Source organism: Arachis stenosperma, chromosome 7 (genome assembly GCF_014773155.1).
Source record: "Arachis stenosperma cultivar V10309 chromosome 7, arast.V10309.gnm1.PFL2, whole genome shotgun sequence".
In the NCBI taxonomy this organism is placed as follows: Eukaryota; Viridiplantae; Streptophyta; class Magnoliopsida; order Fabales; family Fabaceae; genus Arachis; species Arachis stenosperma.
In genome coordinates, this window is record NC_080383.1 from 21,935,929 (window position 1) to 21,960,210 (window position 24,282).

A 24,282-nucleotide genomic window follows, 5' to 3' on the forward strand; every position below is an offset into this window, starting at 1 on the left:
GGAAGAGCTTGAAACTGTGATTCCACAAGTTGGGGGCCGTGTAAAAATTGTCAATGGTGCATATCGTGGATCAACTGCGAAACTTTTGGGAATGGATATGGATCATTTTTGTGCAAAGGTGCAGATAGAGAGAGGTGCCTATGATGGCAGGGTACTCAAAGCTGTGGAATATGAAGACATTTGTAAAATAGCACAATGAGTTTGATGAGAATAATAACCAAGTGATTCTATGTTAAGTTGGTTGAATAACATTGTTTGTTCTTATGATGTATGTAGTTTATCAGTTGTATCTATATGTGAGATCAGTCATGTCGATAATCTTCCCTGTTATAAGATTGAATGCATGCTTGATTGGCAATGGAGAAACTTTTTACGTTATAAGATTGAATGCATGCTTGATTGGCATGGAGAAACTTTTACTTTTCGGTAGTAAGAAAATTGCGGGGAGATGGTGACTATAAGCTCCAAACTACAATGTTATACGTGCAATTAAATGATTAATGAACTTCTGGATTTAGAACGTAATGGTTCAATGTTCACAAGGTTGAGATGTTCTTCTGCTTACATGTATATACATTGGATTATTCTTATATCAGTTGCACATATGAAGAAAAAGGTTATGATTATGAATTTATTTTCTTCTGCTTCACATGTATTTTTATGGACCAAATAACGAGCTTATTATGGACAGTATTTATTTATTTATGTACTTCAAATCGTCTAACAGTTTTTGGATAGAAGTTCAAAACACAACAATAATAAAAGGTTGAGTCCTTACATATTGGACTAAAATCCTCCCTACTTGTAAAGCTCACAAGATCACAACGTTTTCTTAATTTTCAATATATAACAAGGCATCAAAGCCATGATAATGTATCATAAACAGTAATGGCAACTGAACATGCTTCAAATATACAACCAAACTTCTTGGAGGCTACCCAGTTCAATAGAATGAGACGCATGATCAAAGGATGTATCTCAACTCTAGAAGCAGACAATACCCCAAATAGCATGAAAATAACTATAACTATAACCATAACCATCATATGGCAGTTTTTTTGCCTTCTCTGAAGATCCACTGATGAGCAACATACTAATTGTATCCAATATGGTCTGCTCTTGGCTTTCCTCTTTTCCCTCTTCATTTCCGTAGGATATCTTGCCGGTGAGTTCTATTCTTTTGCAGCGTCGTTTATCAGAGCTTGAGCTGAAGGCGAATCAGGACCTAGAATGGAGTTAACAGTTGTCAATCAGAACCATTGTTTTGTGGAAGTTTACCATTCTTTCTGCTTGCCAAGTTTTCTTCCAATTTTGGAGAACTTGGGCTGTGGCTGTGAGCAGCCTCACCTAAGAGGCTCTTCAGAGGGGTGTGCTCCTTAGGGGTGCTCCAGTTTGTGACCTTTGCTATTATCTCTTCATTCTTGTTTCTCGCTTGAGACTCATTCATGACCTGAGTTTGAGAGGTAAACCAACCAGCATGAATAAAGTGTCAACAAACAGTTTCTAGAATCCTCATCTCCGCTTTTGTAAAGAAAATATTTTGATAATATGAATAGCAACATGAATAAAGAATGAGCATAGCATGTTGAAGTTTGGGTAGCATGAATAAACTTAGAGCACTTAATGATAAATGCAATGTTTACTTTTATCCCAGTTGCTCCAGGGAAATATATTCTATTTCTATCGTACTTTTCAAGCTATCATTTCCAGCAAACTAACTCCTCCTCCACAACCTATACCAAACATATATGCCAATTCATAGCCATTGAAATCATTTGATAAAATGTGTATGCAAGCACCAATCCGAAATACCAGTTAACAAAATACTCACCAACAAACTCAACAGGGAAAACAGAACATTTCTTTGCTATGGTAACATTAGGATCAGGAGTGGACACAACGGCATTAGCAGTTATATGCTGGGTTCCCTCAAACCACCACAAGCTTGTCTGGTTAAGAACCTGCAAGTGGGAATAAAGAACATTGAGTGTGATCCATGATCAACCAAGTAAACTGTTCATACAAAGAACAAGGTTAGAGAATAAGAACACAAAACCTGTCCCTTGAAGGGAATTAAAGCAAGGATTCTATCAAATGCACTCTGGCGATCAGTAGTAACCAAAACAAGGTACTCTCCACTATCATATATGTCTCTAACCTGTGCCATAAGACCACAAGTAACCAAATTCATCAATTTTTCAAATGATTTTTTTTAGTACAATGTTTTCTGCTTTTATATTACTGTTGCAATTTTACTAGAAATCTCGACTTCCATTCATTTGTATTAATGAGTAGATAAATTGGAGAGGGATTAAAGAAGGAAATATGCACCTTTCCCCTGGTTTTGGAGGTGAGGGCAAGAACCGTATGGCGAAGATTTGTTTCGGAGAGGCAGTTGAAGGGGGAGGTGGTTCTGATGGATTGGAGCACTTGGTTCTTGCGTGTGCTGTTGCGAAGAGTGTCGAGCAGAGCGGCGTGTTCTTGTTGTTGTGGTTGTGCTGCGGCGGAGAGTGTGGGGAAGTTGTTGTTTGGTTTGAAAGTGAGTGCGGAGGAGGTTGGGGGAGGCGGAAGAGCGGGTGTGAGGTTGATTTTGAAGGGGGTTTTGGGAGGGTTTAACACAGCAGAGCCATAAACATGGATTCACTCATCGCACTGCAGGCTTCAGGTACCGTTTATTGTAAAGAATAATGCCACTTTTTCAACACATAAGCAACAAAAACTAAATTGAATCCAATTCGAAACTCAGAATGAAAATTAAATTGAATTTAGAATCGCACCAGCATTCAACAAATTAAATAAATTAACCATCAATAAAATTAACTCATGAAATTAGAAAATCAGAAATCCAGCAACAATATTATTTCAGAAAATAAGCAACTCAGAATAAGCAAAAATTAACAAAATCATTAATTCAGTATCATTATCTCAGCAACTCAGAATCAGCATTATTACAAAACAAGCAAGAATATATTGAAGCAGCAGTGCTTACCGGCGGCGAGGGAGGAAGGGAAGTGGCGGCGACGGAAGAATGAGAAGTGATGGCGACAACGGCAGTTCCACCCGTGGCTAGGTATCGAAGAGGGTTTAGGGTTGGGTTTTTGAATTCTATACTTCTTTCCAAGTTTTCAGAGGGAGAAAGGGCCATAGGGTATCTATCAAGGAGGAGATTTTGATTTCTGAAAACAACAATTGTTATTTTATACTTGTAAATAAGGTTCTAAAAACCGGACCGATCATCAACCGTTCTAGTTACTGTTATTTTATACTTGTAAATAAAATTTTAAAAATTGGACCGATCATCAAACCGTTCTAATTACTGATTTATTAGTTTACTGATCCAATCGGTTCAACTGATGGTTCAACCAGAAAAATCGCTATAAAATAAAATAATAAATAAATTATAAATAAACATCCTAAAATATCTTCTAAATTTAAAACACTACACAAAAAATCATCAACTAAATTCATATGATCTTATCAAAATACAAACTCAAAAGTTAAATAGTAAAAAGAAATATCTAAATATTAAATTTTGACTTTGAGGTTAACAGGATCACTTAACACCTCAGATTCTAATTTAGAAATGTCAGGAGATAAATGATTATCAATTTCAAAAGAATGTTAAGATAGAAAATGTTGATCATTCTGTGGTATTATGCTAACTGAACATGAACCTGAACCTTGCAAGATGACCTTTTCGATTTAATCTTAGGCAGCGTTGCGTTCATCTGTTGTAAGAGAGCTCTCTTAGCAACAGATTCTTCTTGTTGAACGAGCCATAAACGGGATCTAGTGTTGTTTTCAAGTTGAGGTATCAACATAACAAGTAGTCATTGAATAAGAAAGCATAACATATCACCAACTATCTATACACTTTGGCATTTATCTTTATGAACTGATCTATACCTTTTATTTTTTTTTAAAAAAATTTTATCTAGTAATATTCTAATACGTGAAAGTTGGTACTAGATTTTTTTACCTGTCAACGAGAACAACGCACATTGGTATATGGTTGTTTTTTATTTGTGCAATTATTAAACAATTCTGCTAGACTCCCTACCGATTGCTACAGATAAAGAGCAAAAGAGATCGAGTATAGTAAAGTTGGTAAATTAACTTTCCCCATTTTCACTTTTATGACATTTTTTTTTAGGTTTCAAATATTGTCCTTTATTTAATTTTTTTCCTATATAAATAGGCAAAATATTTGGAAAATATGTTCAAGTATGACTCGTTCTATAAATACAACACTCCGTTCAGACCAAGGATACTTGATTTTTCATTTGTGGATATGCTAGAAACAGGAGAACAAGCTCCTGACTTGTAAGAAATATCTGTATTTGTGTTTTCCTCTTTCAAAATTTTTATTTGCATAAGCTAACCGCGTCTTATTTAACACAATAATGATTGTGGGATATGGGTGGCAACCTGGATGACAAACTACAGGAAAACGTATAGTTATACAATAAATGTAATTTTCTTTTGCTAAAAAAAAATAGTACTTCAATTGCTAATGTGTATGGTTTTGTTGGTAACCTAAAATATTTATATTTTTCAGGTTAATGATGGTACAAGGATGCGACTCGCGTTGGATTTGATTCTAAGGCCCCACAACTTGATGCTGCATAATGTCATTGAATCTGCTACCAGAAATTACAATAAGTATAAACAAAAGAAGTCAAACAAAAATTAAATAATCGTAATTGTCATGTAGTCATGTTTAATTTATATTTACTACTAAGACTTGTTAGTTTCATCTCTTTTACTTAAAAAATTATTATGCACTATATTTTTTATGAACTCTTGTTGAAAATTAATGTTTCTATCTTTCGTTCGATTTTAGTTGGATTTAGGTGAAGCTTAATTTTCACTCTAACATTTAGATTTCTTGAACCACTTCTGTGTTGTAAGTTTAATTGAAAATTTGATACTAAAATATATTAAGCATTTTAAAATAAAAACAACATGAGAGAATGGTTATAATCTATCTTTTGAAAATCGGTTCGGACCAGCCAGTTGAACCGATTGAACCATGAACCGCTACAAAAAACAACTCGGACAATGTTAAAACTCCCAATTTCAAAAACCGCATTTGAACCGTCGAACCGGTCAAAAATTGGTCAGTCGAACCGAACCGTCACCTGGCCGTATTTTTGGAATAAGGGAAAAATGTAAAGTTCTGAAAACGGTTCGAATCGACTGGTCGAACCGGTCAAATCGTGAACCGAGGAGAAAAGTGGTTCAAACCAAGATTTTGAAAACCAATTCGGACCAAGAACCGATATAAAGAACAAATCGGTCATATATCAAAACCAAAAAATTCAAAAACCGTCGTTGGACCGTCGAACCGATCGAAAACCGGTCGGTCGAACCGAACTGATACCCAACCAATTTTTTAAAATTTGCTCAAAACGGTGCCGTTGGTTAGAGGAACCCTAACCAGTAACCAAAACGAGCAGCACCTTCTTGGCCTCTCCTCTCTCATCAGTCTCACTCAGCCGCTCTCCTCCTTCCTCTCATCGAGCTCCTCCTCACTCCCTCACTTCCCTCTCTCTGGCCTCTGAACGAACACACTGAAGAACGCAGAGAAGACAGAAGAGAACTCGAACGCAGCTTGGAGGAAGCACCGAAGCAGCCATCTCTCGTCGCCGTTCCTCAACGTCCAGCCACCGCCGCTGCTACAGCTTCGGCGTAACGTCGCCCTTGTTCGCCGCGCATCTGCCTCCTTTTTGGCCAAGCTTCTGCGTCTGTTTTTTGGCCAACCCTTGTTCTGCCCTTTTTGGCCAACCCTTGTTCGAGCTGCTTAGCCCTCTGTTCAGTCCTCTACGCCGCGTGTTCGAGCCTCTGTTCAGCCTCTGTTCCGCGGCCTTTCGGCCACCGTTCCGCCATTGTCTGCCTCCATTCAGCCATCTCCGTCGCGATTTAAAGCTCCTCCCTTTCCCTGTACTGTTTGAATTTCAGAACTGCTCCACCCTATTTTTTTTCCTTCTTCTTGTTCTTTCTTGTATTAATTATTCAGCTATTTTTTTATTGTTGTTTTCATGGTTAGTATGTTTTCTAGTTCTTATTTTGTTGTTAGTTTGCTGTAGTTTAAAATGTTAATTCATCTTATTAACTTGTTAATTTGATAAATTATTGTTTTGGTGTTGTTCTCTACCTTTTGATTGTTATATTGTGTTTTGTTGTGGTTGATTTAATAAATTGTTCATTGAGTGGAAGATGAAAACTTGCCATGGTAAAATTGCTCCTGCCATGTTAAAACTGCTCCTATTGGTTTAGTATGGCTCAATCCATGCTTCCAAAGAGATTCTACCACCATGCTTGGACCTTCTTTCTGAGGTTGGTCCTGTGATGATTAAGGAAGTAAATCTTGTGACCCACTTTAGGAATTAACTTTTTAGTTCCTTTTTTAAATTGGGTATTGAAATTTTGTTTGTTGATCCTAGTAATTTTGTTTGTTGATGTGTGAATATATTCTTTCATATTCCTCACTAAGTCGTAGTGATCTGTATGCCTTTGATCCCATAGCCTTTGTATTGTTGCATATTGGTAGATAGAAGGTATCAAATTTTGTGACATATCTATTATGTTACTGATCTAGAAAATTGCGTAATTTGCCGTGGTGGAGCTGGTGTTTCCATAAGTTCTTTTCTTATTGACTCGTTAGAATTTCCATTTCTGATAGTCAATAACAAAAGTAGAATTTCTATTCTGAAAATTTTGTCTCTGGTCTCAATTTTTCATATAGTTTCTTTTGGAATTTGTCTTCTCTCATATATAGTGCTAACTTAATTATATGTATTTAATGCTTTCATTGTAAAGATGTCATTATTAACTTGCTTGGGCATTTCTTGACAACCAATATGCGACTTGTGTAGATCTTCGGGGATGATAAGCAGTTTTTTCAAGATCATCCTGGTGCAGCGCCTATCACCACAGTGCAGGTACTTCCTAGCTTTCTGTAACTCCTTGTATGGTACGGTGTATATATGTATTAATCTTCACGTTATTCAGCTATTCATATAAACTATTATATATATTTATATTACTTACTCTTCCTGCAATTTTAGATTATTTAAGAAGCACTTTTAGTAATCAAACATTAAACAAGTCTCTAAAATTGCTGTTATCCCGTCTTCACATGCTTAGCTGTAATATGATGAGGTGTGGTTTCTTTTTCTTCTTTTTCTGATGTACTTTTATTGTACTTTGTTTTTTATGTCTTATTGTACTTTGCTTAATCTGAGTGGAGGATATACTTTGGAAATTCATCATAGAAATGTGAGAATAATTGATACATTAATCCAAAAGAATTTATATAACATGATTTGATATTTGCGCATTATACTTCAATTATTTCCCTAACTTTTATTTTTCTATTATGCCATTCCAGTTGCAAAAGACTTTGAGGCACAAGGTTTACTTTGAGTAGCGAGATTTGTGGAGTCTTGAATCAATTACATTAATGCAAGGGCTATGTACATAGAGATCCAAGCGGGTTCAAATATCAATTATACATGTGAAAGCATTTAAGATGCTGCACTACTACACCATCTTCATTGCGTTGAAAAAGCACAATTCATTAAGGTCTTACCAACCTTCAATGGAGGTGCCCTAAATTTTGCATTGGCTAGGGAATCATATCAGCATATTGTCCCCTTCTTCTGGTAGTCGTTGTTTTTGGGCTTCCTATGTATTTGAGCTATAGTTATAACTTAGTCAATTCTTCATGTGCACTACTATTGTTTCATTTATTCCATTTCATTTGTATTGGGGTAAATTTTCTTTGACTATGCTATTCTTAAGTGTATCAGTGTTAGTGTATGTCTTTGTATAGATTATTTATTTATTTATTTATTACAATACTTATAAACAGGCTTATTTTTCTAATAGAAAAGGTTCTGTTTATGTGTGTATGTCTTATTGGGTGAGATTCTAATTCACAAATGACAGAACAAAACAAAACAGAGAGATGCAAACTAAATTTATCAATGAGTTTAAAGTTACAATTTGAACCTAAAAAAAAAAAATTCAATTCTCTGGTACAATCTTATATCAAACATTCAAACCAATTTATGTTACTGTTCGTCTGTTGAATTTGTGTCAATGGAATGCATGTGGCCGGCAGTTTCACTGGTATCAACTAGCTGGCTATTATTAGTTGAACCAAATCATTCATCATTCATGTCGCTTTTAATATCCAGAGAGATATATGATTATAATAATTGCTGTGAAGATAGGATTCTCTGTTGTCACATGAAATTTTAAGAAATCCATAACATCAAACCTGGGCCAATAAAATTTTTTAACGATATACTAGTTCACCATAGATTTTTCATTTATATATGATTGTGCATATTTTTCGTCACCAATAATCCTTACAAGAACAGTTTCCCTCTTTAAAATGATGGAACCGTGCACGATCTCTCACAATTATCTTTACATTATAAATTCTTGATAGTAATCTTGTAACACTGTGACAATCATTACACACTCTAAGATTCTAAAACACTCTTATTGGCATGCCTGGTCTTGACCTTAGTAATCCAAAAGCTATAGCTAATCTCTCACTATGCAACCTCATAGTATTCTTTTTTCCCTCATTAACCTCATCAACTAAAGGTGCACCTGAATAATCAGGTACATACCCGGTTGCTTCTAGCTTCTCCTCAATTTCACTCATAAACTTGTATATATCTTCACTTTGAGGATGAGTAGTGTCCCCAGCAAAAAATTTATGAGTGACACCATCAATCTCTACCAAACTACAACCAGGTTCTTTATTCACACCCTTATCAGTCATTAGTTTTCTAAGCAATCCAACATCATTCCACATGCTAGCTGAAGCATAGATTCTTGACAATAGCACATAAGCACCACTACTATATGTAGTACTTCCCTCTGACTCAAACACTTTCTTGGCCAATTCTTCACTTAGCTCAAGACTTGCATGTTGCTTGCAACAAGCATCCAACAGACTCCTCCAGATCACGTCATCCGGTTTCATAGGCATTTCTGAAACCAAGTTCATAGCCTCTTCGATGCGTCCGGCTCGAGCGAAAAGACCAACGAGGCATCCGTAATGCTCTAATCTTGGCTCAATTTTGTACTCCCTGGTCATTATGTCAAAAGACATAACCCCTTCATTAACCATTCCCCTGTGATTACATGCACTCAAGACACCAACAAAAGTGATTGAATTCGGCACGAGTCCCTTTACCTTCACCATTCTTGCATAGTAGTCCAACGCCTCCTCAGCCATGCCATGCATGGCAAGCCCCAAAATCATTGAATTCCATGAATTCACATCTCTACAAGGCATGCTTTCAAAGACTTGTTTTGCAAACCCCACTGAGCCACACTTGCAATACATGTCCACCAAGCTAGTGTTAACCAAAACATCACCAATCATGTTCTTGTCACTCCTTTTCAAGACATAAGCATGAGCCCACAAACCCAAAGACAAAGCACCCAATCCAGCACAGGAACTAATCACACTTTGCATGGTGTAACCGTCAGGATCATGAATCCTCTGCATCTCACAGAACATTCTCAATGCAGCGTCATACTCACCAGCACTTGCATAAGAGTCAATCATGATGTTCCATGAAACCTCACTTCTTTCGGACATTTTCTCGAACACCTTGTGTGCCAAGTCTAGAAACCCACAAGTTGCATAAAAATGAATCAAACTGTTACAAATATGAGTATCCGATTCAAACCCAAGTTTCAATACATGAGCATGCACCTGTTTCCCTTCAGAAAGAGAGAACAAGTAAGCACATGCCTTTAATACAAAAGGGTATGTGTAATTATCAGGAATAACCGCTGCACTTTGTTGTTCTCGTTCCATCATTAACATTGCTTTGTAAAGTTCCATGGACTTGTGTTTTTGGTCTGCGGTTCTAGCATAGGCTCTTATGAGTGTGTTCTACATGAAGGAAAAAGGAACAGAGATAGCGCCGGCGATGATGGAACAGAGCTGCGCGACGGAAAAAGGAGGCGAGCCCGGCGACTATGGAACCGAGCTGCGCGACGGTGCTTTCAAAGCTGAAACAGTAGCTACACGATGGTGGAACAGAGCTACAATAACGACGGTGGCTTCAAAGTTCGTTTCGGCGACGGCGGCGGGAGATGGACGGAGGTGAGGGAGTGAGATCGCGTCTTGCGTGCGACGGACGATGAGAGAGAGATGAAGAAGATTGAAACCTTCAGAGGAGTGAACGAGAGAAGGTTTTTGAATCCAGAGACGAAGAACAATTTTAATTTTTTATTATTTTAATATATTTAGCACAGATGAAGAACAATTTTAATTTTTTGTTTTTTTAATAAGCTTTTATTTTGTTGTTTTAATTATTTAAAATTATAAAATTAGGATTAATTGAATTTTAAAATTTAATTAATTTAAAAGGATGTTTTTGTCTAATCAAATAAAAAAAGGATGTTTAAGTCTTTTTATAAAATTAAATAAATAAATATTTTTTATTTTTATTTAATTAAAAGGATGTTTTAGTAAAAATGGTGATATACTATATATTTAAAAAAGAAAAAATTAAATGCTGATGTGGAAAATAAATTCCACATGTCTTATTATTATTTGTCCATATTTTAAACATATCGGTATGTATGAATTTATCACCGTACCGTAGCAAACACCTAAAAATATATATTATAAATTGTTTTCCGATATGTGGTAGAATTGAAATGTGGCATGACGTAGTTGAATATGGGGCGCTAGAATATGTGTGGTTGAATTAGTGTTGGAGTTGGGGGAGTTGGCGTGGATGTTTGAAGGCTTTGATTTTGGGCTTCAAGTTAGGTGTGCCATTTATCATTTGTCCATTTCTTTGGTGGTAGGTGAACCAACTTACATCTCCATTTTGGATTTCTCTTTTATTACTTTTCATTTAATTAATCTTCCAAAATGTTCTACAACTCATCATTGGAATTGCCACTCTTATGTTTTTTAATTTTTCTATATTTTTCCGTTTCAAAATAATAAATATTAAAAAGTAGTAATAAATAAAATTTAGTAATATTTAGAATTGTATATCGTTATATATCTATATATAACTAATTTCTATTCAATCATCATCATTAAATTAAAAATAATGGAGATTTATTATTTTAAAATAATAACGCCATTTTTATTTTTAGACAGATGTTTTAAATCTGAAAAGTATTTTTCAATTTTCACTATCATTCTTGCTTCATTATTAGGCCTTCTATTGCTTCATATCTCGTCTCTCACATCCCACAGCTCGGATCACTGTTGTTGGAACCTTTCATAAATGCATGGAATAATTTCGTGTGTTTCGTCCATGATCCAATTTAGATTCACATCTTTGAAAAGTGTCTGCATATAATAGAATTCACAACATTGATCACTCACCATAGCAAACTAAAAAATCAATTATATTACGGCTATATAAAAAATCAATTATTAAATCGGTATTTATATAAACATATTAAAATGGGTAAAATAATTTATATATTAATTTATATATAAATATATAAAAATTTATTGAGTAAACTATGATATTCAAAAATTTGTATCGCTGATAAAATAATTAATTAATATTATTCATTGTTTTTATGCATTAAAAACATACATAAAAATTTTTTTACAATAAATACCATTAAAATATTTTCTTTTATGATATACTTAACCTATTACTTTAAGACACACATTCAAAACTAATTATAACAAAAAATATTTTTATAAAATTTTGGCTTTTAATTTCCAACGTAATAAATATCTTTTATGATGATAATACTACGTAACCACCATTAATATAGAGTTTAGATATTGAAGAGTCAACTCTGGTTGACCCTATATTTTTATACAAAGTTTTTCAAAATTAAGGTGGTCGGAAGCGGAGAAACAAAGAAGTTGGAGAATAAATGTTTAATTATTTCGTCGGTCTTTATGATTACAACGAAATTTTAATTAGATTTTTATATAATTTTTTAAAATTGAATCTCTATACTATATTATATTTTATAATTAAATTCCTATCGTAACAAAATATTAGAGTTAACAGAATATTTCATTAAACAAAATGATATAGCACACATAAAAAAAACCTAAATTATAAAAGTGCCTTCAATATTCTCTCACACTCAAAGAGAAGAAAAGAGAAGAGATGGAAGAAGAGAGAAAGAAGAAAGAGTAAGAAGAGAAGGTGGCATCGGTGGAGAGGAGAAGCAAGAAGAGAGGAAAGGAACGCCACTATCACAGTCACTAGTTGTTCTTCATTCCCGCCACTGACACGGAGGGAGAGGGAGAGGTAGGGAGAGAGGGAGAGAGAGACCCAGAATGATGGAAGAGAGAAAGACAGAATGAGAGAGACCGTAAAAAGGAAATCGCGTTGCGAAGGAGAAAGAAAGGAATGGAGGTTGCAAAAGAGGGAAACAACGGAGGGTGACGCACTGACGTCGGTGCTACCATCATCGTTAGAGGAGGTCGCCGACAAGCTTCTCCCTCCCGTTCGTTGCCCGTCATTTCTGATTCGTCTTTCGTTGCTCACCATCTCAGATTCAATGATCGTTGCTCGTTGTCTCTGGGTTCTAGACTGGTTCTCTTTGCTTATGGTGTGACGCCTAGGCATCTTTAGTAGGTTTTAGGTTTTTTTCATTAGTTTTCTTAAATTTTAATCAAAATTCTTATTTTTTTTTAGTGGAATTTCAAAACTAATCAAGTATTTGTAGTTGTTTTAGTATTATTGTGTTTCCAAGAGTTTTTGTTCTCAAAGTAATCAAGAATTAAAACTTTTTTTAACAAGAAAACACAAATACAGTTCAAAGGAGACCCAATCAGACCCAAAACTTTAAAATTGAGTGCCCAAAATATCACAACGGGCGCCCATCATCCAACCACCGGCGCCCGACACCCACTCATCGGTGCCCAACGGCCCTTCACCAACGCTCGGCGTCCTTGGCCCTAGAGGCACAAATGGGACATTGCCCAAACTTGAAGAAGCATGCCCGGCGCTCCAAAGCTTCAAACTCTCAGGATGTAACACTTGTCAAGGCTCAATTTCAATATGCAATCATGGAAAGCCTTAATCTCATCTGAAAATTCATGATTCAAAAGATTAGTTGGCATTAATTCCTTTTAGAAAGATAAAGATTTGGTTGTTAGGATTTAATTCTAGATTTGATTTGAGTTATTGTTAAGATTTAATTTGAATTTAAGTAGGTAGTTATCTCATTACTCCTAAAAATAAGATAACATTTAGTTTTTGAATTTGAATTTTAGATAGAACTTAGAATATAAATAAGTGAACGAGGTTCACAAGAGAGAGGCAACCGGGGGAATCTAGAATCACCATACGTACATCTTCTTCTATTCTATTTAGTTTTCTTCATTATCATGAGTAACTAAATCTCTATTATTGAAGGTTATGAGTTTTATTTGGTTTATGAATTTATAATATCAGTGTTTCCTTTATTTTAATTCATACTTTTCTACTTTTTCAAGATTGAGTTTTGTTCTTCATCATTAATGGTTATAAGTATTGGAAAATATTCTAATTCTGTCTTTGATTTTATTATTATTTTAAAAATTTAATTTCAGAATTAGTTTAAAACTCATCTCACAATCTTTAATTATTTAGAACTACTCTTGAATACGTGACGTTTAATTCAACTAGGAATAGTTTTTGAATACTGTGTGGTTTAAAATCGAAATAGTTCTTCATCTTTTCTCCTAATTAGTTGACCAAGGGATACAATTAATTGAGTTAAGAGAAATTAAATTTTCAATGGATTGAAATTTGATTAAAAATGATTTGTTGTGAAAAGATTTTTGCATGAGTTAAAGTAAGAAAATACAAGCACTATTCTTTCTAAGAATCAAACATCTTTGAAGTCTTCAACATTCTCATTCATTGATTACTTATTAATTCTCTAAGCCTTCTCCTAATTCTCTTTTTATTTATTCATTCTTTTCTACAAAATCCACAATCCTCTTGCTAAGGTTTGATTGATCTAAATAGAGATTCAATTAGACGCTGCTTGCCTCAATTTGTTAATCCTCGTGGAAACGATATCCACTCACCGTAGTATTACTTGAACGATTTGGTGCACTTGCCAATATCCGAGTACATTGATTTTTTGCTCATCATGGTGCTTTTGATTATGCTTCCTTTTGCTTCTAATTCTGCTTTATTTTGTTTCTGTTTCTGTTTTGAATTAGTTCTGCTTTTGTTTACTGATTATACAAAAATAATTGTGCTAACATATTACAATTATGAGTTATAATTATGTGTTTTTTGTTTGTAATTAACTGATTATGCTATGATTAAAAAATTTGCATCTGGAATTGTGTTGATTATGGAAAAAATTTTACTATGGCAGAAAGAGAGCTTGTTGGTAGAGAACGTGGAGGGGGTTGTAGGGGAAGTGAACCCTGTCTAAGAAGAGAGTACCATGGCTTTTCTGCTTTTTCACTGGTAGAAGATATGGGTAAATTAGTAATTTTATACTACATAGACATTTTTTAATGTTTGTTGTAACATCATAATATTCAAATCCTTATACTCGAGTCATAAGTCAATGATAATAAGGTGGTATGACTCTCAAGGTGGATATATATATATATATATATATATATATATATATATAATTGAAAGAAAGTATTAAACGAAAAGTCTGAAAATGAGTAAAATAAAATCGCGAATCAGGAACACTTACCTATCAAAGAAAATAAGTAAAACACGTTCGGAAAGCGGATAAAATAACTAAAATCTTAAAGGATGAATAGAATAAAGGCAGAATATATATAATAAGATAAGTATGATAGCCACTAGCCACAACCTGTAAAGTTTAGGTCGGCTAGGGTTACAGAATTTAAAACAGTTGACAACAATATTTTTTTTATCTCTTTCAAAAGATACACCCAGGCCTCTATAGGCAAGTTCTCAAAATAAATAATTACATATATATGAGTTTTTCAAAATAAGTATGGGGAGATTTTAAACAAAATATAAATAAAAATCTCGTAAGCTTCGTCATCTTTCAGATGAACAACATCTCACTGCTAAGTTCCAGGACCTGTATCTTAAAAATAAGAGATATATACAAAATGAGAACTCCCGACCCATGGGTTTCAATACGGTAAAAATTCCAAATAAATACAATGCACTATAATAGAAACTTACTAAGTATCTTAAACTTCATTTCATCAATTATTCACCCTAGGTTCTCACTAGTCCATGAACTAGGCAACTATCCTAGGGGATACTAAGTCTAATTCAATTTCTCATATTTTCCAACCATCCAAACTTTTCAATTTCCAATTTAGAACAAAACTAGCCACCAGCGTCAACCGACACCAGCATGAGGAACTTCTCAGGTGTTCAAGCACAAGCAAAACAGATAAAATAATACACAATTAAATTCAAGTACAACATATTGCATATAGATGTTTAATTATGCACAAATAGGCAAGTCAAGACAAGAAGGGCAAACCCAAACAATCCAAACAATACAAATGATGTATGCCTGCCCTATGGCCAATGAGCTCATCTGTCAGTTATACAGCCAAACCCGACATGTCCGGTAGCTAACCCTGGACAGTTCCAACGTACGCGCATCTACCAAGGAAAATTTTATATCTTCAAGGAAGAACGCCCGAAAAGGTATAAGTGTCCGACCACAACTTACGACGCAAGGTCAACAGAATTTTTACCACATTCCAGAGCAAACGGAATCACTCCACTGAATCTACCCAAGTAGATGTATTCGAAACTCAGTTCAAATATCATTATCAAAGCGTCACAGCCTAGAGCAAGCGGAATTACTCCACTGCTTCTACCCAGGCAAATACATTTCACCACGTCCCGGAGCAAGCGGAATCACTCCACTGCATCTACCCAAGCAGGTGTACTCCATCAGACTCAGTATTATTATCACTTTCATCCTCAATCACATTTCTCATAATCGGCCATCAACATCCCTCACCATCATAACTATCTCATCTAAACCACATCCTGGAATAAGCGAAATCACTCCACTACATCTACTTGGATAGGTAGATTTCAATCTCAATCAATTATCACTATCTCTCAATATCATAATCCTCCTCATTATATCTCAATCATAATAAATCATCTTTACCATTCATCCTCTTAATTGTTCGCTTCACTTCACGTCTTATTCAATTTCCTCAATTTCACTAACTCAACTATTTAAGTTTGGTCTCTAATTCTTCCATCCTTAATTTCACCAACTCTATATTCTTATCGGGATTTACAGAGGTTTAGAAGGCTAAAAGAATGGTTAAGAATGTTAAAATTCAAGTTTTGAAAATCTGGGTGGTCATGCGTATGCATGAGTGAAAATTTTGGCAAACTCACGTACGCGGACCACTCCTGCGTACGCGAGAAATTTTGACAGTGGAGGATGCTCGTGTACATATGACTTGCGTTGCGCATGCGAAAGCGTCATTTTGACAAAGTCGCGTACGCATCACCTTATCCGCGTACGTGTGGTCGCAGGTAGAGACCAATTCTTGCGTACACATGACAATGCTCGCGTACGCATGCCATACCAAAACTTGAAAAAGCTGATATGTTTTAAAAACCAGGTTTTCAGCCCAAATTTCAAACTTTCATATTTTTTCACAAAATTCATTTTTCAACCATTCTTGAATCGTTGGAAAGATTGATATATAAATTTTCATAAAAATCTAGTTTTGCAAATTTTCCAATTCCGATGACCGAGTTACGATCCGCTGAAGTTGGTCAAAAATCAATTTTCACCAAAAAATAGAATTTACCAAATTTTCAAAATTCGCAAGCTTCATCAATCTCAACTCAACATAATGACCTCTAACCAATCCAAATCACTCATTCACCATCATTATACTCCAATCTATGTAATTCACACATTTCAACCCTAAATCCTTTAACTTCACAACTCAAATCTCAATTTCAACCTCAAACCATCAATTTTATAATTCAACCTCAATCATAACCATTCAACAACTTACCGGACTTATCTTCATGGCCTCTGACCCAACTTCTACGATCTCTGACCCAATATTTATCAATTCAATACAAATTCATATATGCATACTCTTTATCCAATATCAATTCCATTCATACATTCACTATACATACTAATACATTCAGTCAAACTATTCAAGCTTAATCATAGGAGCATCTAACCTAGAAATTCTCATCACACCACATGATACTTAAATAAAACATAAACTATACCTTTAATGATGGCAGTTCACACCCAACAATTGAATTCTCTACTCCAAGACTCACTCTAAAAGTTTCACAAACAAATTTAACTCCTCAAAGTGTGCTAAATTCATCCAACAACAGTAACATAACCAATTTCACATATACCTTAATCTAGGGTTCATAAAATTTGATAAATCATAAGAATTTGGGGATTTCTTACCATAACTCATGAAATTTATTGATGAAATTCATCAATAGCTCATATTAGAACACCCCTAAACAGCCAAAATTACAAGATTTTCTCAAAATCCAAACCAAAATACGAATTAAAAGGGAAAATAAAACTGGATAAATGACTTCAAGATACTCACCATAATACCTAAACAGAATCGAAGAGGGTAAGGAGAGCGATGCGTGATCACAAACAGCTCGTTAATTGAAACTCCAGAGAAAAAGTTATGGTAGATTGAAGTTGGTGGGGAGTTAGGATTTTTAGTGTTCTTCCTTTCTCTCTTCTAATTCACGTTGCTCATCAAAATAGGGGAAAGAAAATGCTGAGTTGTGGCTTAAGTGTGGGTATTTATATGTGGGCTTGGACCCACTTGGATTTGATTCACTCGATTTAGTCTATTGTCCCAATTTTGTGCCAAAACCTTTAAGATTAGTATTTTAATTCGCATTTTAATTATTTTTACTTTTCTAAATCATCCATTCTACTTTCTTAATCTCTCTCCCTCATAATTTTTTTTCACTCACAGTACCGAATAGTCTTAGCTGATACTCCCGGTAAAGTACATTTTTTCACTCGAAAAAATCTTTCGAATCTAAATATCGCATTTAAAATTTCAAATTATGATTCTAAATTTTTTTACCCCTGTCGGTCCCTATTAATTTATTATTTATTTAACTTTTATTTAATCAGAGTTTTACATTTACTATTAATAAGGATTTAATTACAAAATCTAATATCATATAGAAATCTAATTGAAAAGAAAAAAAGTATAAACACTTAATTAAAAATTCAGTTAAATTATATGAACTAACAAAATAATTAAATTATAATAAATTTGATAAGAAATTAGGAATAAGAAAGAATTATTTTTAAAATTTTATATAAAAAAAATGAGAGGTAATACCTACTTAGTTTGTTTCATATGAAGTGTCTCTTTAATTTTGTGTAAGTATTAGGACAATTATTAAATATTATTAAAATTATAAACAATAAAAATGACAAAAATATACCTAAAAACTCTCTCCATTAACTTTTTACTCTTCTAAGTTTCTCTTTCTATATTAAATAGAGGATATAATAAGTAAAAGTTAATTAAAGACTTTGTCGTCATCTGTAGGAATCTCTTGTAGCATTTTTTTTTCATTGTCATTACTTTGCGAGAATTACTCACAACAAAAAGGCTAATGAGAACTCGCAAAATTTCATAGCAATGGAGACTCACCCCTACGAATAAATAAAGACGGTGATGAAAATTGAAGTATCCGCCCCACAAAGACCCAAAAGAGAAAATTGACTTAAATGTTTATATATATATATATATATATATATATATATATATATACAAGTTTTTGTAAGTAATCCTAATTTATTTTATTTAAATTTATATGTTAAAAATTCATGTGCATGTTATTACGTTAAATTTATATTTAAATTGTATTTGATTTGATATATTTGGTTGAATTATATTAGATTTTATTATGGTTGTGTTAATTCTTTTGAAAAAAATTAAAACTTAATACTCATGGATACCCACAGGTTTTTGCTTCTTCGCAAGAAGAAATAAACGGAGACTCGTGACAGAAATAAGTCAGAGTCAGAGTCAAGGACAAGGGATATTTTACTAAATGGGGACGGGGATGGGGAAGGGGTCCACGCCCCAAAAAAAACCCATTGTCATCCCTAGATATTCCTAAACTCCACAAAATCTATGATAAAAAACAATATAATTCGAAATAACAAATGCTAAAAACAGAATAAAGTAATATCGTCAATCAAATAATTGATGGTAATATGAAACTACAAAAGAAAATCCTAAACCCTATAAATTCTCATAATCGTCGTCGCCGTCGTCCTCCTCCTAATAGTCTCGATGCTGCTCTTGATGCGGCGACATTGTGGGTGCTGGTGTCTAGACTAGTACAACTACAGATTAGGAGGAGTCGCCTCCAGCATCATTGCTCCTACACGCATATGCTCATATTAGACAACCATTTGCTACCGCATGCGCTATATGTGCTCCAGGTCCTAATCGTGCAAGCTTAGGGTTAGACTATGGATCTGTTCACCAAATTTACGTTTTGCAGATTTATAGGGCTAGTAAGCAAGGTAGAGGAAACCTTGAAGGTAGACGTGCACAGATTGTTGGTTAATAATGACCATATTCTGAAGATATTGTTCTTATGTGATTCGAATGCAGTCTGGCGCCATACGACTTCAGGATTCCCACAGATGCGCTTGAGGAGTTGCCATCATTTGCCATCTACTGAGATTACTATGTTGTGACTTTTAAGTTCTGGGTGTATAAATCCTAATACATTAAATGTCAATGTCAATATAAGATGTGATATCATAATATGTTATTAAATTTTATACAAAGTCTATTACTTACATAAAAGTCCGCATACCGCTAATCAACAAATCTCTCATTCTTCTTCTTAAATGTATGAGTTTGTTTGAAGGCATCGGGCATTGAAACAGTACGCTGCAGTGACTTTATCTACACATATTGGATAAGCATATTAAAACAAGTGACAATTAAGTTAAGAAATAAAGATAAACTAGTGAAGCATTTTTAAAGAAGTTATACCATTTTGTCTTTTGTCTTCATAATCGTGGTCGAACTCCCATGTGTATCTCGACGCCCTGTTGGACGCCCTGTTGGCCCTATTCATGGCCTGATGACGTTTGAAACCCTCATCCCTCTCCTAATACACATACAGGGCATTCTTAATGTTGGGTCAAAGCCATTACATCAGGTGCTCCCTCCTCATTCGCACATCCACTAACATCTGCTGAAGACGCTTTGTCATGCGGTGGAGAAAGATCTTTATCATCTATTTATGCATGGCCTCATCCCATGTGAATTTCTCCTACACAATTAAAATAATATATAGTTAAAGCTAATGTCACAAAATCATAAATAAAATGTAATTAACATTAAATAACTAATTTACTGTCCACTTGTCAAACTATCTATCTCTAACCTCTTGAAAAACCTTCTTGTAGCTATTCGGTGTTATTATTCGGATAAAATTTTGAAACAGGTGTTATTATCTGATGCAAATTTACAATGGGATAATATACACTTAGTAAAAAATGCACATTAAAAGAAAACTAAATATAAATAATATATACAAATTAAAAAAATTTACTATTTATCTAGACATGCCATGAGGCCAAATTAACATTTTAATGACCTGCAGTGTTGCAGGATGTGACTTAGATTTATGAGAAAAAGTTAGTATTGCTGTGAGATTGATCACAGAAAATAATGTGAATATCAGTATCTACTGAGAAAGTGAAGATAATGAAAGAATACATTCTAACTCAAATCGAAATAGAATAACAACTACAAAATTTTGATAATTGAGGTTTGAAACTATGATAAAAGGTTGGGTAAAATTATAACCACATTTATTTTAAAAAACTTAGGTAAGATGATATTTTTTATTTTATTTATAAAAGAATTCATAAAATAGTTTTAACAACAATGTTATCTGCACATAAAAAGAAAAAACATATTTAGTTACTGTTACGATGGGTAACCGGAGATTAGTCCAATGGATGGCGTTCGGCAGCCCAAGTGTATGATGGAGGAGGACTCCGTGTGGGTCCGCAACTCGGGAGGCTCCGTCCGACTTGTGCTCGCGTGTGAATGGGGGGTGGTACCTGCAAAGACACTCCGATGCCTAAGTTAGCAAGGGTGTGAGCAGGTCTTAGAGAGTATTGGACTTAGGAATACCTGAGGCGTGTCAGTGTACTTATAGTGGTGAGCCAATAACCACCGTTGGAGTAGTGCCGTATCTTTAGGATAATAACCGTCCCATTATCTTAGGGAGGTTAAGATATGGCTTTATGAAGTGGTTGGAGAGATTTCAGGGGCGGTTACTCATTTGAATGAGTATTTATCTGCCAGCTAATCTCGCAACCGACTTCTTCATACCAAGTCGGGGTTAACACCGACCTCTTAGATGGAGGTGGGTGCTTCGATAGGCTTAACCTAGTGGATCAGGCCTTTCGATTGGTCCTGGGCCCTTAACATTGGGCCAGGGTATGAACAGTGCCCCTACTTGAGCCCAAATCTTTTAAAGTTTGGGTTCAAGTATTTAACTCGGGTTCGTAGTCGACTTGTTTGAAAGAACACGGATCTTGGAAACCGACGTGATTTTCGCAACTTTTGGTTTCTGACAGTTACGTCAATTCAAGCGTCGTGTCCGTTGAGGGATTATTTAGGGATTTGAGGGCTTTGGTAACGGTGCAGTCTCATTAATGACTGCCTCGTTTTTACCATTATGCCCCTTAGCCTTTTTTATAAATACTTTCCCTCTCTTTCCATTTTCCGTTTCTGCAATCTTTCAAACTTTCTCCTTATCTTGTTCGTACTGTATCCTTGTGTTCGAAGACTTCCGTTCTTCTCCAACCTCCATTTTCGGATAAAGGTTAGTTTTGTTTTATTCATACCATGCTTTATGTTTGCATGTTTCGCGAGTAGATAGGTTGACCTGTAGATTCTAGTTTCGAATCTCTCTTCTTTAGTGGCCGTAATTTTTGATTTTCTTTTTCTTTTTCCTTTTTGTAGGTTTTCTGCCACTTTCTTCTTTATAAAAAATGGCCTCTGTAGACATTCTTTCTCAGTGGGTTGACGATACGGTCCTTGGGGAGGAACCGTTGGTTGACGCTGAGTTTATCACCCACCTTCGTACCCACCATAGGCTCTGTACTTCGGACGAGAACGAGCCCAAATATGAACTGATAATCCCGGGTCTTGAAGACCGGGTCTGTTTTGGAAGGGCTAATGAGGCGGCCCCTCATTTTTTCTTCATGTATGAATGTATGATCACCCGTTTGGGTGTTTTCCTTCCTTTCTCTGATTTCGAGATATCCGTCTTGCACCACTGTAAGGTTGCCCCTACTCAACTCCACCCCAATTCATGGGGTTTTTTGAAGATTTACCAGTTTATAAGCCACGCTTTGGACTTTCCGACTTCCTTGAGAATCTTCTTCTATCTTTTCCATATGACTAAGCCCTTCAGTGGGCTAAACAACAAGCAACAATGGGTGTCCTTCCGAGCCATTCAAGGTCGGAGGATTTTCACCCTTTTTGACGAGTCCTTCCACGATTTCAAAAACTTCTTCTTCAAGGTTCAAGCTGTAGAGGGTCACCACCCCTTTTTTCTGGACGAGCATTCCTCCCCTCGCTTTTCCCTTTACTGGCTGCCGGCCACTCCTTGCGAAAAGATTGGTCTAGATGACCTAGATGAAGTGGAGGCAGCCATTGTTGGGTTTTTCCGAGAAGCATGGGGGAGGGCCCCATACTTGGACACGAGAAAAATCCTTCAGGGGACGTCGGTCTTTGTTCAATCTTGCATAGGTAGTGCATGCATTTCTTGTTCCCGAGTTGTATTTTTCCGACTTGCATTTTACCGACTTGAGCATTTTATCGACTTGCATTTTACCGACTTGGTTGTTACTTTTGTAGATATGGCAAAGAAAAATGCTCAAGAGTCCTACCAGCGGGTACAGGAAGCCAAGGCGAAGTCCCGGGCTAGGTCCGGAGGTAAGGTGGTCGTCTCTCCTCCTCCTCCTCCTCCTCCTCCTAGGAACGTGGGTACTCCATCTCAACCTATTGTTATTTCCTCCTCCTCAAATTTGACTCGACCACTCCCTTCTGCCCAACCGTTCTCCGAGCCAGAGAGTAAGAAGCGCAAGACTTCAGAGTCTGGCCCTTCTTGGGAAGGTGGTGTTAGGGCGGAGGCTCTTGCCTTCGTCCGAAAGAACATCTATCCACTTATTAATATGGATGATGTTTCTGTTCGGAAGCACCTTGCCACTCTGGCCGAAGAAAGTTTTAGGGCGGCGGGAGTTTGTGGCAAACTTCTGGACATATTTGAGAAGACTCCCCTCAGCTCCTTGGGTACTTCCCCAAAGGTCGAGGAGCTGGAGGAGAGGCTTCTTATGTTTGAAAAACATCAGAAGGAGTTAAAGGAGGAGAGGGATAAGTTGAGGAAGGAGAGAGACGACCTCCGGAAGAAGGAGAGCGAGCTGCGAGCCCAATGTACTATGGAGGTGAATTTAAGGAAGGCAGCCCAGGAGAGTTACCAAAGCCTATTTAAAGATATGGTGGAGGTGAAGAAGGATTTGCTGAACTCTCGGAATGCTTATGCTGACTTGGAGGACTCTATCGCCGATGGCGCCGAGGAGTCTTGGAGAATTTTCCTAGAGCAGGTCAGGGTTATAGCCCCCGACTTGGATCTTTCTCCATTACATCCTGACAAAGTGGTGATTGATGGCGTCATTGTTGATCCTCCTGCTCCCGAGGTCCTTTCCGAGTCAGACCTAAAGACTCGGGGGCAGAGGATTATAGAGTCTCCTCCTCATTCTAAAGATGCACCGAGTTCTTCAGCTCCTGCTCCGACTTCTTCTTTGGCTCCTCCTTCCAGCCCTGGTGATGTTCCTCATGGTGGTGGTGATTCCAAAAAATAACTTCTTTAATTTTATGGCTATATGGGGGCCCGGCCTGTGGGTCCCCCCTTTTTTAAACTTCTATTTATTTTCTGGTGGTGTTGAACACTTTGCTTCTTGGCCTTTTGAGGCCGTAAACAAAATATTCTGTTTGTTGCCCTTTTTTTGGATAAGGGTTTTAAACAAAATGAATGCCCTTTTTGGATAAGGGTTTTCTAATCGAGGTAGGTGCCCTTTTTGGATAAGGGTTTACGTTACTTTACGCGTGCACATGCTTTTCTTTTTTGAAATATGTTTGATCTTTTCGAAAAACCTTCTGTTAGCTTGCATTATTTTTTCGAGCCTCTTTCGTGGAAAGGCTTGTATGCAAGCTTTAAACTTTTCAGGTTG

At 35.8% G+C, this 24,282-nt stretch overlaps 1 protein-coding gene and 1 pseudogene across 1 annotated transcript; one reads left to right on the forward strand and one right to left on the reverse strand.

Moving 5' to 3' along the window:
* Window positions 1-8,365: 8,365 nt before the first annotated feature.
* LOC130939556 (pentatricopeptide repeat-containing protein At1g59720, chloroplastic/mitochondrial-like) lies at window positions 8,366-12,611 on the reverse strand (annotated as a pseudogene).
* Window positions 12,612-22,911: 10,300 nt separating this feature from the next.
* On the forward strand, window positions 22,912-23,913 carry LOC130939557 (uncharacterized). The gene is made up of 2 exons (XM_057867650.1): window positions 22,912-23,556; window positions 23,656-23,913. The coding sequence occupies exons 1-2, from the start codon at window positions 22,912-22,914 to the stop codon at window positions 23,911-23,913; spliced, it is 903 nt and encodes a 300-aa protein (XP_057723633.1).
* The last annotated feature ends 369 nt before the right edge of the window (window positions 23,914-24,282 follow it).

Coding starts and splice junctions, on each gene's coding strand:
- LOC130939557 (XM_057867650.1), top strand. CDS start 22,912: ATGGCAAAGAAAAATGCTCAAGAGTCCTACCAGCGGGTACAGGAAGCC. Junction 23,557..23,655: donor TATTTAAAGATATGGTGGAG/GTGAAGAAGGAT, acceptor TTCCTAGAGCAG/GTCAGGGTTATAGCCCCCGA.